The sequence below is a fragment of the Actinia tenebrosa genome, unplaced genomic scaffold (genome assembly GCF_029948245.1).
Source record: "Actinia tenebrosa isolate PJP-AT-01 unplaced genomic scaffold, QUT_ActTen_1.0 PGA_scaffold0__85_contigs__length_37466705, whole genome shotgun sequence".
NCBI classification, from domain to species: domain Eukaryota; kingdom Metazoa; phylum Cnidaria; class Anthozoa; order Actiniaria; family Actiniidae; genus Actinia; species Actinia tenebrosa.
Genome location: NW_028292569.1, coordinates 4108264 through 4122656, shown reverse-complemented (window position 1 = coordinate 4122656; position 14393 = coordinate 4108264). Strand labels below are relative to the sequence as shown.

Below are 14393 nucleotides of genomic sequence, written 5' to 3'. Positions count from 1 at the left end.
AATTTTGTTAATTTAAACGCTTTTTAAACGCCTCAGGTTTAACGCTTTAAGGTGACTGCCTACTTTTGGAAATTGATTTAAGCTTTTTTTAAAACTTCGATTTTCCGAATTGAAATTTAATGCTGATTCCAAATCTGGAAAGAAAAATAGGGTGTCCCGAGCTCGTTTTCGAGATAATCAGCATTTAATGGAAGCCTACGCACGAGCTTTTGGAGTAAAAATTGCGCCACTAGAAGTGATAAGAAAAAAATTAAGATGAATAAGATAATAGTTATTTGCAGACTATATGATTGCATAAATGAAGGCTAGTCAATCATTCTACAATAATACATGGATATTTTCGACAAAAAGACAGAGAGATACATTGATTTGTCATATTTTGTAGTTTCGGTGCTCTTAGAAAATCTCATAAAGTCGAACAAAAATCCCTACAAAAATCTATTTTTTCACGTGTTCCTGATTTAAACTTTTCCTAAAATGTTGATATAACCTAGATTTTTAGGAGTTTCTTCGAATGAGCTATCAAAAAATATAGAGTCCCGTGCAAAATGTGAGGGTTTTGCCCTGTTGAAGCTCAAAACGCGTATGGTTCTTCAATAAAATCTTGTAGATTTTTTAGCGGTTTTTGAGCGCGCGCTCATCGTGGGCTCAATTCGAACGTTCAAAAGTAGGCAGCCACCTTAAGCCTCAGGTTTAACGCTTAAACAAACGCGGTAAAATGTTTGTCGTTCACGATAGCTCGAAAATGGTAGTATCCACTGTGATCTTATTGGGTCCCTAACTCTTCAATCTACCAATCATATCAGATAACGCTTTCTTTAACGACTATATAAAGGCCACTCTAACAGAGTCCCAGTCAAAGAAGTCATACATGACGAAATCGACGAGACGTCGGCCGGAAAAAACGAAAATATACCGAGACGCAGGATTAGATTACAGCAAAACGAATCAGACAAAGAAGAAGAAACGCGCTAAGCTCAAAGTTTGCTCCAACAAATACTTGGCGAGTCGATCCAGCGAAGAAGGAAGGTAAACAATGACTCGGAAATTGTTATCGAGTGTTTTAGATATTTATTTTTCAGAAAACTGATTACAAAACATCCTGATTGTAGATGTCAATTTAAGTCAAGATTTAAGTTGATCGAGATTTCAAAAGCAGGATTATGCATTATGAAATTATTTTTCTGAATAATTTGGAAATTTTTTTCTGGATTATGAAACGATTTTTCTGAATTTGGAAATTTTTTTCTAGATTATGAAATGATTTTTCTGAATTTGGAAGTTATTTTCTAGATTATGAAATGATTTTTCTGAATTTGGAAGTTATTTTCTGTATTATGAAATGATTTTTCTGAATTTGGAAGTTATTTTCTGGATTATGAAATGACTTTTCTGAATTTGGAAGTTATTTTCTGTATTATGAAATGATTTTTCTGAATTTGGAAGTTATTTTCTAGATTGTGAAATAATTTTTCTGAATAATTTGGAAGTTATTTTCTAGATTATGAAATGATTTTTCTGAATTTGGAAGTTATTTTCTGGATTATGAAATGATTTTTCTGAATTTGAAAGTTATTTTCTACATTATGAAATGATTTTTCTGAATAATTTGGACGTTATTTTCTAGATTATGAAATGATTTTTCTGAATTTGGAAGTTATTTTCTAGATTATGAAATGATTTTTCTGAATTTGGAAGTTATTTTCTGGATTATGAAATGATTTTTCTGAATTTGGAAGTTATTTTCTGGATTATGAAATGATTTTTCTGAATTTGAAAGTTACTTTCTGGATTATGAAATGATTTTTCTGAATTTGGAAGTTATTTTCTAGATTATGAAATGATTTTTCTGAATAATTTGGAAGTTATTTTCTGTATTATGAAATGATTTTTCTGAATTTGGAAGTTATTTTCTAGATTATGAAATGATTTTTCTGAATAATTTGGAAGTTATTTTCTTGATTATGAAATGACTTTTCTGAATTTGGAAGTTATTTTCTGTATTATGAAATGATTTTTCTGAATTTGGAAGTTATTTTCTAGATTATGAAATGATTTTTCTGAATAATTTGGAAGTTATTTTCTGGATTATGAAATTATTTTTCTGAATTTGAAAGTTACTTTCTGGATTATGAAATGATTTTTCTGAATTTGGAAGTTATTTTCTAGATTATGAAATGATTTTTCTGAATAATTTGGAAGTTATTTTCTAGATTATGAAATGATTTTTCTGATTGTGGAAGTTATTTTCTAAATTATGAAATTTGTTAGAGATATCGGGGGAATGTCTATTTTACCACCATACGATACGCTTGTTAGAGCTAGTTGACAAATGTTCACTCGTATCTGTTTCAAGTTTAATTCGTGGATCAAGTTCAAACTGGTTCAAGCTAGTACAAGGTTCGCTAAAATGTAACAATAATTCCTAAATTAGCCTACATTTTTGAGGAAATATTTACACTTAAACAGTATATACGTTTAGAATTTATTGTACTTACATCTGGTGGCGAATCACGCATCTAAGTTAGTCTTCATGGCAAAATCATCGTTGGCTCGTAGGCACGTGCATGTCGTTTCATTAAGAATTAAGCGAGTGTCTTTTATTGCATAAGGCTAGATCAAGTTTCATTGCTATGTTTAATCATTAATTTCTGGTAAATCATGGGGTCAAGGAAATCGTAAGAAACAAACAAAACGAATAAATGTATGTAAAAGTTAACTATTCTCAACATCCCGGCCCCCGATGAGGAAACCAGGGTTTCGTCATTAGCATATAATTGTCTTATCTGCATAGCAGCTTTCTTCTTTTTTCTTTCTTCTTTCTTCTTTCTTCACTGTCCTGATGCCTCCAATAGGCAGAGTTTTCTTATTGGTCGGTGTAACTCTGAGTTCTTGGTCTTTATCGCTGCACTTCGAATCCGTCCGTCTCTACCAGGGAACACCTGAGTAACGCGACCAAGAAGCCATTGGCCTCTCGGTGCGTTATCATCCGCAATCAGTACTAGATCGTTGACTGTCAGGTCTCGACGTGGCTTGAGCCATTTCTGGCGTTCTTGCAGGGTGGGTAAGTACTCGTGAACCCACCTCTTCCAGTAATGGTTCGCGAGGATCTGTACTTGTCGCCATTTTTTTCTGCTTGACAAATCTGTATCTTCAAAGTGTCCCGGAGGAAGAGTGACAGCTGGACGTTGTAACAGAAGGTGGTTGGGTGTCAGCGCCTCCAAGTCTTTGACATCGTCAGAGTTGTGGCACAGCGGTCGGGAATTCGCAATTGCTTGCGCTTCGGAGAGTACGGTTCTCAGCACCTCTTCATCTACCGTCCTTTCACCGAGTATAGCTTTCATCGACCGCTTGACACTCCTTATCAGTCTTTCCCATACTCCGGACATATGGGATGCACCCGGTGGGTGGAATACCCATTCACAGTTATGCTGCTGGAGCTCCTCTTCTATGGTCTTGTGGTTCCATTCTCTGATCGACGCACGCAACTCGCGTTCTGCTCCGACAAAGTTAGTACCATTGTCCGACCTCAGCTGTTTAACGCTTCCTCTGACGTTGATGAAGCGTCGGAGCACCATTATGAATGCGTCTGTCTCTAGTGACTGCGCCAACTCCAGATGTACAGCTCGCGTCGTCATGCAGACAAAAATGCAACCGTAGCGCTTTGCTGTACCACGACCCCTCTTTACATTTAAAGGGCCAAAGTAGTCTATGCCGGTGTAGGTAAAGGGCGGTTCGTAGGGCGTCACCCTTACCTTGGGCAGGTCTGCCATTTCTTGTGACATCCTTTCTGCATGCTGTTTCTTGCAGATGAAGCATCTTCCTAGCACCTTCTTGATCGCAGCTCTTGCCTTGACGATCCAAAACTCTTCTCTTACCTTTGAGAGCAAGTGTTCTGGTCCACAGTGACCGAGCCTCACATGATAATGGTTGATTATCAGTTCGGTGACGCAGTGGTGTTGGGGTAGGATCACTTGGTGCTTTGCATCGTACGTTATTGGTGCCTCGCTGATTCGTCCCGATACACGCATGACCCCTTCACTTGGATTCATCATAGGTTTCAACTTTACTATGTTGCTAGAAGGTTTCACTCGTGTCTGGGAACCAGACTTCCCTCGGCTAAGTTCACGGACTTCATTAGGAAAGGACCTTGCTTGCACGATAGCGACGATTCTTTGTTTAGCCTTCTTGAGGTCGTTGACTGTCAGTCGCCGGTGGCTCGGTTTCTTTCTTCCTTCCTTCAACCAATTGATGAACTTGATTATCCATGCTACACTTTTGCGCAGCCTTGACCAACTTGAGTATCTTGCGAGTAACTCGTGAAGAACCGAAGTTGCAGCTGCATCGGTCTCGGTTGCAAGGCATGTCTTCTCCTTCTTTATTTCAAGTTTGTCGTCGGGGATGTCTTCTACATGGTGACTTGGCCAGCTTTCTTCACCTTCCCAGAGGAATTGGGGTCCTCTCAGCCATCTTTCACTTTCAATGAACTGCTTTGCGTCTAGACCTCTTGAACAGTCATCAGCGGGGTTCAGCACTTCTGGGCAATGTCGCCACTGTGCTACTTCAGTGGCTTCTCTTATCTCGTTCACTCGGTTGGTAACGTAGGTTTGGAACCTTTTGCTTTCGTTGGAGATGCAATACAGAGTGATGGTGCTATCGGTCCAGAATAGCGTCTTGCTTATCAGCATGTCTAGTTCTCTCTGAATGAACTTGTCCATTCTAGTAGCAAGGACAGCACTCTGTAGTTCCATTCTTGGAATCGTTGGGGCACGAACCGGGGCATTTCTAGACTTTCCTTGGACGAAGGAACAAGATAGTGTTCCATCCGGATAGGTCGCCCTCAGATAGGAAACAGTGCCGTAACCTACTTCGGACGCATCACAAAAATGGTGTAGTTGGATGTCAGCTAAATCCACGTCGGCTGGAATTCCGAAGAAGAAGCGTGGGAATCTTGACTTCAGTCATAATAGGCAGCAGGTTCTTCCAACGTTCCCATTTTTTCAGCAGCTTCCCCTTCAACGATTCGTCCCATGTCTGCTTTTCCTTCCAGCACTCTTGCAGTATCTGTTTTGCTGGGAGAACTACAGGGGCGGCGAAGCCTTGTGGGTCATAGAAAGACGAGACATAAGATAGTACGCCTCTCATCGTATTAGGCTTGCTGCATTTAGCAGCCTTGAAGCCAAAGGTGTCTTGCTCTACATTCCACTGCACGCCAAGTGCGCGTTCGATTGGCAAATCATCAAAATCTAGGTCCAAGGTGGGGTTAGCTCTTTCCTTGCTAGGGATCGAATCCAGGACTGCACGGCTGTTGGAGGTGAATTTCGTCAGTCGAAATCCTCCTCTCGATAGTAGGGATATCAAGTCCTTCGCGACTTTGATAGCAATTTCCTCACTCTTGAGCGCCTTCAGCATGTCGTCAACATAGAAGTTCCTTAGGACAGTTTGGATGACAACGGGATCGAAACTGCTTGTATTATCTTCTGCTGTTTTCTTCAGACAATAATTCGCGCAACAGGGAGAGTCTGTCGCTCCGAAGATGTGCGACGTCATTACATACTCGTCAGGGGGTCCATCGATGTCGTTACTATACCAAAGGAATCTTAAGGCATCTTGATCCTTGCGTGCTACCTTGACTTGGTGAAACATGCCTTCGACGTCTGCCACTACCGCTACCCTTTCTTGACGAAATCTCATCAGTACTCCATTCAAACTGTTTGACAGATCCGGGCCTTGTAGCAGGTTCTTGTTCAGGGAGGTTTCCTGGAATTTAGCGGCTGCGTCGAAGACGACTCTCACCTTGCCTGGTTTATTGGGGTTTGTGACTCCGTGATGTGGCAGGTAGTTGGTCTTTGGAGTAGTCGATCGTGCTTCATCTGGAGTCAGCTTCCTTGCGTATCCTCGTTGTACATATTCCTGAATTACCTTTCTGTACTTGTCTTCGAAATCTGGGTCGCGTTGAAATTTCCGTTTGAGACTGTTCAGTCGAGACTCTGCAAGCTTCCTGTTATTGGGTAGATGAGGATCGTTCTTTTTCCAGAGTAGACCCGTCTCGTAGTGTCCATTCACAAGCCTTGTGGATTCTCGAAGGATGTCTTCTGCTCTGCGGTCCTCCACCGACTTCAAGGTGTCTGTTTGGTCCTCAATTCCTACTCTCTCTATCTTCCAGAACCGTTCCAGCTGGTTGCTAAGCTCTTTATTCGTGTCCGTGAAGTTGAAGCTTGTTTCTTTCTTGGGGCTTGGGGCACCTGTCGTGTGGCCAGCAATCGTCCAGCCTAGTGCTGTTCTAGTAGCGTATAATCCACTCCGTTCATTGTCTGCGGGCGATCGAACATCCTTAACTGCGTGCGCATTTCTCACATCTTCGCCGATAATCAGTGTCACTTTCTTTAAGTCTACTTCCGGTATGCTGACGTCACATAAGTGTGGGTGCTGGTTTAGAACTATCTCGTGTGGCAGCACCCTTTCCTTTATTTCTAGTTCGCCAGAAAGGCCTTGTTCCACGTTTAAAACGGGATCTTCGTCGCTGGGTTCGGCAGCTTGTAGTTTAAAGGATACTTCCTTGTATTCGCGATCTTGTGTGCCAAGGACTGTGGTCACTGAGACTGGAAGCTTGGGGCCGTCAATGCCTAACCTTTCCGCGAGCTGGGAGCAGATTATGGTCCCTCGACTTGCGTTATCCAGGAGACCATAAGTGGTTACGGATTTGCCTTCGTCGCTTATCACTCGGACTGGAACCACATGTAGCAGGATTATTTGACCTTGTTTCTGGCTGAGGGTTGCTCGCGTGTCGATCTCCTTCCGTCTAACTACTTCTGATGCAGGTTGTGCGGAGGGTTGCGGGGATTGGCTGACAACTTGTTGCGGTCTGTGATCTCGATGCAGCAGCTTATGGTGGGGTAGGGGCGCCTTGCATAGACACCTTTCTGTTGATGTGCACTGGTACCTCATATGACCCGAAGCCAAACATAGATGACAGAGCTTTTGTTCCTTTACGAGGGTCCATCTTTCTTCAGTTGATTTCTTGGGGAAGACTTCGCAGTCCTTCAAATCATGCTGGCCCTTGCAACACACGCAGGTCTTTCTTTCTTTCTTCACGTCGGTTGCCATGGTGGATAGTGGCTTACGGTAGCTTGTAATGGGCTTCAAGGCTGTGCTCATCTTGCCAGGTTTCATGGATGAACTCGAGGCTTGATGATTGCTCAAGATATGACCAAATTGAGGGTCATTCATGATTTTCACTTGTTTGTCTACCAAGCTAAAGACATGACTGAGGTCAGGGCCGGTGTCCGTTTCGTCGCGAATTCTAGGGACACCTTTAGCCCACTCCACCTGCATGTGGAGGGGGAGTCTGTCGATTACCCTTTCTATGTTATGGCATGCGTTCATCTCGTAGAGGTATATTTTGTTGTGGCGAAGGGCCTTGATGACGGTCTGGAGGTTGTTGCGAAGCTTCGTGAGGGCAGTCTTGTTCCCTCTCTCGATCCTGGGACCATCTGTTATTCTTTTAATAGATGCTCGGACGACCTTTGCAGGGTGGCCGTACTGAGATTCCAAGATCGCCATGGCTTCTGCATATCCGTTTTCCTCTATCTCGCAATAAGTGATGGCTTCCCTTGGGTCTCCTTCAACGAAGCTCAGCAGGTGTGATATCTTTTCCTTCTCTGTCAGGCCCTTTTCCTCTAGCCAGTCCTGCATTCTCAGCTTGAAAACCGGGAATTCAGCAGGATCTCCAGAGAACTTAGGGGGATCAGGTTTCGGAATCCCTTGTCTTTGCATCATCGATTTCATGACCATCGTGGACTCCGAATTTTGCTTCATGGCGCTCATCAGCTGCTGATTTATTTGCACCAATGTAGCAGCTAGAGTCTGGTCCAGGGTTGGGTTTCTTGGGTCTTGGGACCAGTATGACCTTTGTTCGTCATACCGTTGTTCTCCTCCAGCTTGGATTTGGCGGGTATTTGGTATCGTCGATTGGCGGAGATCATCTCCCCCAAGACCATCACGTTCATCCAGGTCCTGGTCTCTGTTCGGCGTTGATGTCACAATTGGCTTCACCGGTGGTATATTTTCTTCTTTAACCTCTGTTGCAGTTTTTTTTTGTTGGCTGTACTGTCCTTCTATTTCGAATTCCAGTTCCTTTCTCTGTCTCAGTTCATCGTCTTGTTCTTCTTCTAGCAGCTGGGCCTCATAATTGGCGCACTCCATTTCGTCTTGCAGTTGCTGGAGGTGTTCCTTCAGCTCGCTTTCGGCTCTCTTGGTCTCCAGCTCGACTTTGGTCCTTTCCAGCTCCGCCTCTTCTCGAATCTGTTTCTGTTTTAGCTCCGATCTCTTTATTGCTTGTTCTAGCTTGAGCTTAGCAATCCTAGCGGATCTGGCGGCAGCGCGCGCGTTTGAGGATGTAGAGGAGCATTTACTTGCTCCTGATTTCATTGACATTATGGACTTTGCATCGTCCTGTGGGGTAGGACACGGGACTTTATCACTTGGAAGGGGGGCATTCATTGACTCCTGCAGAACTTGTATGAGAGCTTCTCTTTGTTCGTAAATTCGTCGAACAATTTTTTGATTTTTCGTGCTCATTGTTCGTAGCTCGGTGGTGTCTACAACAATTTTGGCGAGATCGCTGTAAATTTCTTGATATTTTTCCCATTCATTTTCGAGGCTTTCGATTGCCGATTTTGCCCCTGCTGGGCGAGAAACGGCGTCACATTGCTGGATATTCTGTATTATTTCTTCAATTGCTGTCTCAGAACCCCTGAGGTCAGAAACTAGTCTTTCCTTTCGCATTAATTGGAAGTATTCCGTGTGCTCCGGCTTTATCTTTGCCTGTCGGCCGGATTTTCTCGGAATTTCCCTTTCTCGTTCCGGAAGCGCCGCGCGTCCATAATCCGATTCCTCGAATTTTTTATCTTCCATGCGGTCGGTGTCAAATTACGGGCTTCTAAACTCGGGGCTTTATTGATCGAATTCAGGCCGGGATTATCTCTTAAATTTTGCTCCTCAGATCGAAACTGTTAGAGATATCGGGGGAATGTCTATTTTACCACCATACGATACGCTTGTTAGAGCTAGTTGACAAATGTTCACTCGTATCTGTTTCAAGTTTAATTCGTGGATCAAGTTCAAACTGGTTCAAGCTAGTACAAGGTTCGCTAAAATGTAACAATAATTCCTAAATTAGCCTACATTTTTGAGGAAATATTTACACTTAAACAGTATATACGTTTAGAATTTATTGTACTTACATCTGGTGGCGAATCACGCATCTAAGTTAGTCTTCATGGCAAAATCATCGTTGGCTCGTAGGCACGTGCATGTCGTTTCATTAAGAATTAAGCGAGTGTCTTTTATTGCATAAGGCTAGATCAAGTTTCATTGCTATGTTTAATCATTAATTTCTGGTAAATCATGGGGTCAAGGAAATCGTAAGAAACAAACAAAACGAATAAATGTATGTAAAAGTTAACTATTCTCAACTATTTTTCTGAATTTGGAAGTTATTTTCTAGATTATGAAATGATTTTTCTGAATTTGGAAGTTATTTTCTAGATTATGAAATGATTTTTCTGAATAATTTGGAAGTTATTTTCTGGATTATGAAATGACTTTTCTGAATTTGGAAGTTATTTTCTGTATTATGAAATGATTTTTCTGAATTTGGAAATTATTTTCTAGATTATGAAATGATTTTTCTGAATAATTTGGAAGTTATTTTCTAGATTATGAAATGATTTTTCTGAATTTGGAAGTTATTTTCTAGATTATGAAATGATTTTTCTGAATAATTTGGAAGTTATTTTCTGGATTATGAAATGACTTTTCTGAATTTGGAAGTTATTTTCTGTATTATGAAATGATTTTTCTGAATAATTTGGAAGTTATTTTCTGGATTATGACATGACTTTTCTGAATTTGGAAGTTATTTTCTGTATTATGAAATGATTTTTCTGAATTTGGAAGTTATTTTCTAGATTGTGAAATAATTTTTCTGAATAATTTGGAAGTTATTTTCTGTATTATGAAATGATTTTTCTGAATTTGGAAGTTATTTTCTAGACTATGAAATGATTTTTCTGAATTTAGAAGTTATTTTCTAGATTTTGAAATGATTTTTCTGAATTTGGAAGTTATTTTCTAGATTATGAAATGATTTTTCTGAATAATTTGGAAGTTATTTTCTAGACTATGAAATGATTTTTCTGAATTTGGAAGTTATTTTCTGGATTATGAAATTATTTTTCTGAATTTGAAAGTTACTTTCTGGATTATGAAATGATTTTTCTGAATTTGGAAGTTATTTTCTAGATTATGAAATGATTTTTCTGAATAATTTGGAAGTTATTTTCTAGATTATGAAATGATTTTTCTGATTGTGGAAGTTATTTTCTAAATTATGAAATGATTTTTCTGAATTTGGAAGTTATTTTCTAGAGATTATGAAATGATTTTTCTGAATTTTCGAAGTTATTTTCGTATGTTAGAAATGATTTTTCTGAATTTGGAAGTTATTTTCTAGAATTATAAATGTTTTTCTTTTTCTAGACTATAATGATTTTTCTATTTGGAAATTTTCTGGATTAGAAATACTTTTCTGAATTTGGAAGTTACTTTCTGATTTATGAAATGATTTTTCTGAATTTGGAAATGTTTCTGGATCTGAATGATTTTTCTGAATTTGGAAGTTTTATTTTCTATGATATGAAATGATTTTTCTGAATTTGGAAGTTATTTTCCTGGATTTAGATGAAATGATTTTTCTTGAATTTGAAAGTTATATTTCTACGCTTATGGATAAATTGTGTGAAGTTATTTTTCTAGATTATAATGATTTTCTGAATAATTGGAAGTTATTTTCTGGATTTATAATGACTTTTTCTTATTTGGAAGTTATTTTCTATATATGAAATGATTTTTCTGAATTTGGAATGTTATTTTCTAGATTATGAAATTTTTCTGTACATTTGAAAGTTATTTTCTAGATTATTAATGATTTGTCTTAATTTGGAAGTTATTTTTTCTGATTATGAAATGCATTTGTTCCTGAAAATTTGGACTGTTTTTCTAGATTTATGAAATTGATTTTTTGAATGTTGAAGTTATTTTCTGGATTATGAAGATATTTTTCTTTTTCTGATAATTGGAGTTATTTTCGGATTATGAAATGTTTTTCCTCTGAATAATGGAAGTTTTTCTGTATAATGAATTGATTTTTCTGAAGTTGAATTTTCTAGATTATGAAATGATTTTTCTGATTTGGAAGTTATTTTCTGATATATGAATGAATTTTTCTGAATTTGATTATTTTCTAGTTATTTACTGATTATGATTTTCGTAATTTGGAAGTTATTTTCTAAATTATTAAATGATTGAATAATGAATAATTTTGGAAAGTTATTTTCTGGATTATGACATGTTTTATTTCTGAATTTGGAAGTTATTTTCTATATTATGAAATGATTTTCTGAATTTGAAGGTATTTTCTAGATTCTGAAATGATTTTTCTGAATTTGAAGTTATTTTCGAGATTATGAAATGATTTTCTGAATAATTGGAAGTTTATTTTCGGATTATGAAATGATTTTTCTGAATAATTTTGACGTTATTTCTAGATTATTGAATTATTTTTCTGAATTTGAAGTTATTTTCTTCTTGGATAACTGAAATGATTTTTTCTGAATAATTGGAAGTTATTTCTAGATTATGAAATGATTTTCTGAATTTGTGAGTTATTTTCTATATATGACATGATTTTTCTATTGTATTCTAATTATGAAATGAGTTTTCTGATTTGGAGTTATTTTCTAGATTATGAAATGTCTGCATTTGGAAGTTTATTTTCTAGATATGAAAGGAGTTTTCTGATTTGGAGTATTGGTCGGAAGTATTCAGAATTCTGAAAGTGACTTTCTGGACTTTTTCTGAATTTGGGAGTGTTATTTTGCCTGGAGATTATGAAATGATTTTTCTGAATTTGAAGTTATTTGTAGAATTATGACATGAATTTTTTGAATTTGAAAGTTATTTTCTAGACTATGGAAATTTTTTTTGAATTTGAAAGTGATTTTGGATTATGAAATCGTGATTTTCTGGTATTTGAAATTATTTTCTGAATTTGGAAGTTATTTTCTGGATATGAAATGACTTTTCTTTCGAAATTTGGAAGTTTATTTTCTGTATTATGTATGATTTTTTTGAATTTGGAACTAGATTGTGAAATAATTTTCTCCTGAATAAGTTTGAAGTTCTTTTCGAGATATGAAATGATTTTTCTCAATTTGGAATTCATTGTCAGATTAAGGAACTTAGTTTTTCTGAATCATTTGGAAGTTATTTTTCTGTTGATTATTGAAATGATTTTTCTCATCTGATTTTGGAAGTTATTTTCTAGATGTGAAATAATTTTTCCGAATATTGGAAGTTATTTTATGTATTATGAAATGATTTTTTGTCCCTGAATTAATTGGAGTTATTTTTCTAGACTATGAAATGATTTTCTGAATTTGTAAAACTACTTTTCTGAGAATGATTTTTCTGAATTCGGAAGTTATTTTCTAGATTATGAAATGATTTTTCTCAATTTGGAAGTTATTTCTAGATATGAAATGATTTTTCTGATTGGCAAATGGATTTCGATTCTGAAGTATTTTTTCTGAATATGAAAGTTATTTTCAGATTATGAAATGATTTTTTTTTCTGAATTTGGGAAGTTATTTCTAGCAGATTAGAAATGATTTCTGGAATAATTTGACGAGTTTATTTTCTTCTAGCAGATTCTGAAATATTTTCTGATTGTGGAAGTTATTTTCTAATTATGAAATGATCTTTCTGAATAATTTGGAAGTTATTTTCTAGATTGCAATGACTTTCTGAATGGAGTTAGTTATTTTCGGGATTATGAAATGATTTTTTCTGAATTTGGAAGTATTTTCTGGATTCATGAAATTATTTGGATTATGAATTTGAAAGATTTTTCTTGAAATTTTGTAAGTTATTTTCCTACAATGAAATGAGTTTTTCTGAATTTGGATAAATGTGGAGGTTATTTCTAGGATTATGAAATGATTTTTCTGAATAATTTGGAAGTTTTTTCTAGGATATGAAATGATGTTTTCTGAATTTGGACGTATTTATTTTCTAGATTTATGAAATGATTTTTCTGAATAATTTGGAAGTTATTTAGTCGAGATATGAAATGATTTTTCTGAATTTGGAGTTTGTTCTATATTTAATTTTTCTGATTTGGAAGTATTTCTGATTATGAGCATGATGTTTTTTCTGAATGAATTTGGGGACGTTATTTTCTAGATTATGAAATGATTTTTCTGCACATAATTTGGAAGTTATTTTCTGGATCTATGAAATGATTTTTTTGTCTGGAATAATTTGAAGTTATTTTTCTAGATTATGAAAATGTTTTTCGAATAATGTGGGGGAAGTTATTTCTGAGTATGAAATGGATTTTTCCTGAATAATTTGTTTTTTTTTTTTTTTTTTTTTGAAGTATTAGAGTATTTTTAGATTATGTGAAATGATTTTTCTGAATAATTTGAAGTTCTTTCTGGATTATGAATGAGCTTTTTCTGACTGCAATTGGAAGTTACTTTTCTGTATATGAATTGATTTTTCTGAATTTGGAAGATTTCTAGATTATGAAATGCTTTTTCGATAATTTGGAAGTTATTTTCGGTTATGCAAAGGACCTTTGGAATTGGAAGTTATTTTCTAGTTTATTTGAAATGAGTTTTCTGAATTTGGGAAGTTATTTTTAGATTGTGAAATAATTTTTTCTGAATAAATTGGAAGTTATTTCTAGATATGAAATGATGTTCTGAATTGGAGTTATTTTCTGATTATGAAATGATTTTTTCTGAACTTAATTGGAAGATATTTTTCTGGATTATGAATGACTTTTCTGAATTGAGAAGTTATTTTCTGTATGAGAAATGATTTTTTTGAATTTGGAAGTTATTTTTGGATATATGAAATGATTTTTCTGAATTTGGAAGTTTTTCTAGATTATGAAAGTTTTTTCTGAATTGGAAGTTATTTTCAGATTATGAAATGATTTTCTCTTGAATTGGAAAGTTATTTTCTAGATTATGAAATGATTTGTTCTGAAATAATTTGGAAGTTATTTCTGGATTATAGAAATGACTTTTCAGTGAACTTGGAAGCTTATTTTTTGTATTATGAAAAATGATTTTCTGAATTGGGGGAAGTTATTTTCTGGATATATGAGAAATGATTTTTCTGAATTGGAAGGTTATTTTCTAGATATGAAATGATTTTCTGAATGTGGAAGTGTTTTCTAGATTAGGAAATGATTTTCTGAATTTGGGACGGTTATTTTCTATCCCCTCGCCCACTCCCCCCCCCCCCCCCATCCACTTTAT

At 36.4% G+C, this 14393-nt stretch overlaps 1 protein-coding gene and 1 long non-coding RNA gene across 2 annotated transcripts; both read right to left on the bottom strand.

Moving 5' to 3' along the window:
• Window positions 1–2340: 2340 nt before the first annotated feature.
• On the bottom strand, window positions 2341–4940 carry LOC148913294 (uncharacterized). The gene is made up of 2 exons (XM_089028587.1): window positions 2499–4940; window positions 2341–2405 (listed from the first exon to the last, which is right to left on the bottom strand). Exon 1 carries the CDS (start codon window positions 4749–4751, stop codon window positions 2832–2834), a length of 1920 nt encoding a protein of 639 aa, XP_088884713.1. The 5' UTR covers window positions 4752–4940; the 3' UTR covers window positions 2341–2405; window positions 2499–2831.
• Window positions 4941–9087: 4147 nt separating this feature from the next.
• LOC148913293 (uncharacterized) lies at window positions 9088–9471 on the bottom strand. The gene is made up of 2 exons (XR_016119499.1): window positions 9246–9471; window positions 9088–9152 (listed from the first exon to the last, which is right to left on the bottom strand). It is a non-coding gene; the product is annotated as an uncharacterized LOC148913293 (long non-coding RNA).
• Window positions 9472–14393: the final 4922 nt, after the last annotated feature.

Coding starts and splice junctions, on each gene's coding strand:
- LOC148913294 (XM_089028587.1), bottom strand. CDS start 4,751: ATGGAACTACAGAGTGCTGTCCTTGCTACTAGAATGGACAAGTTCATT.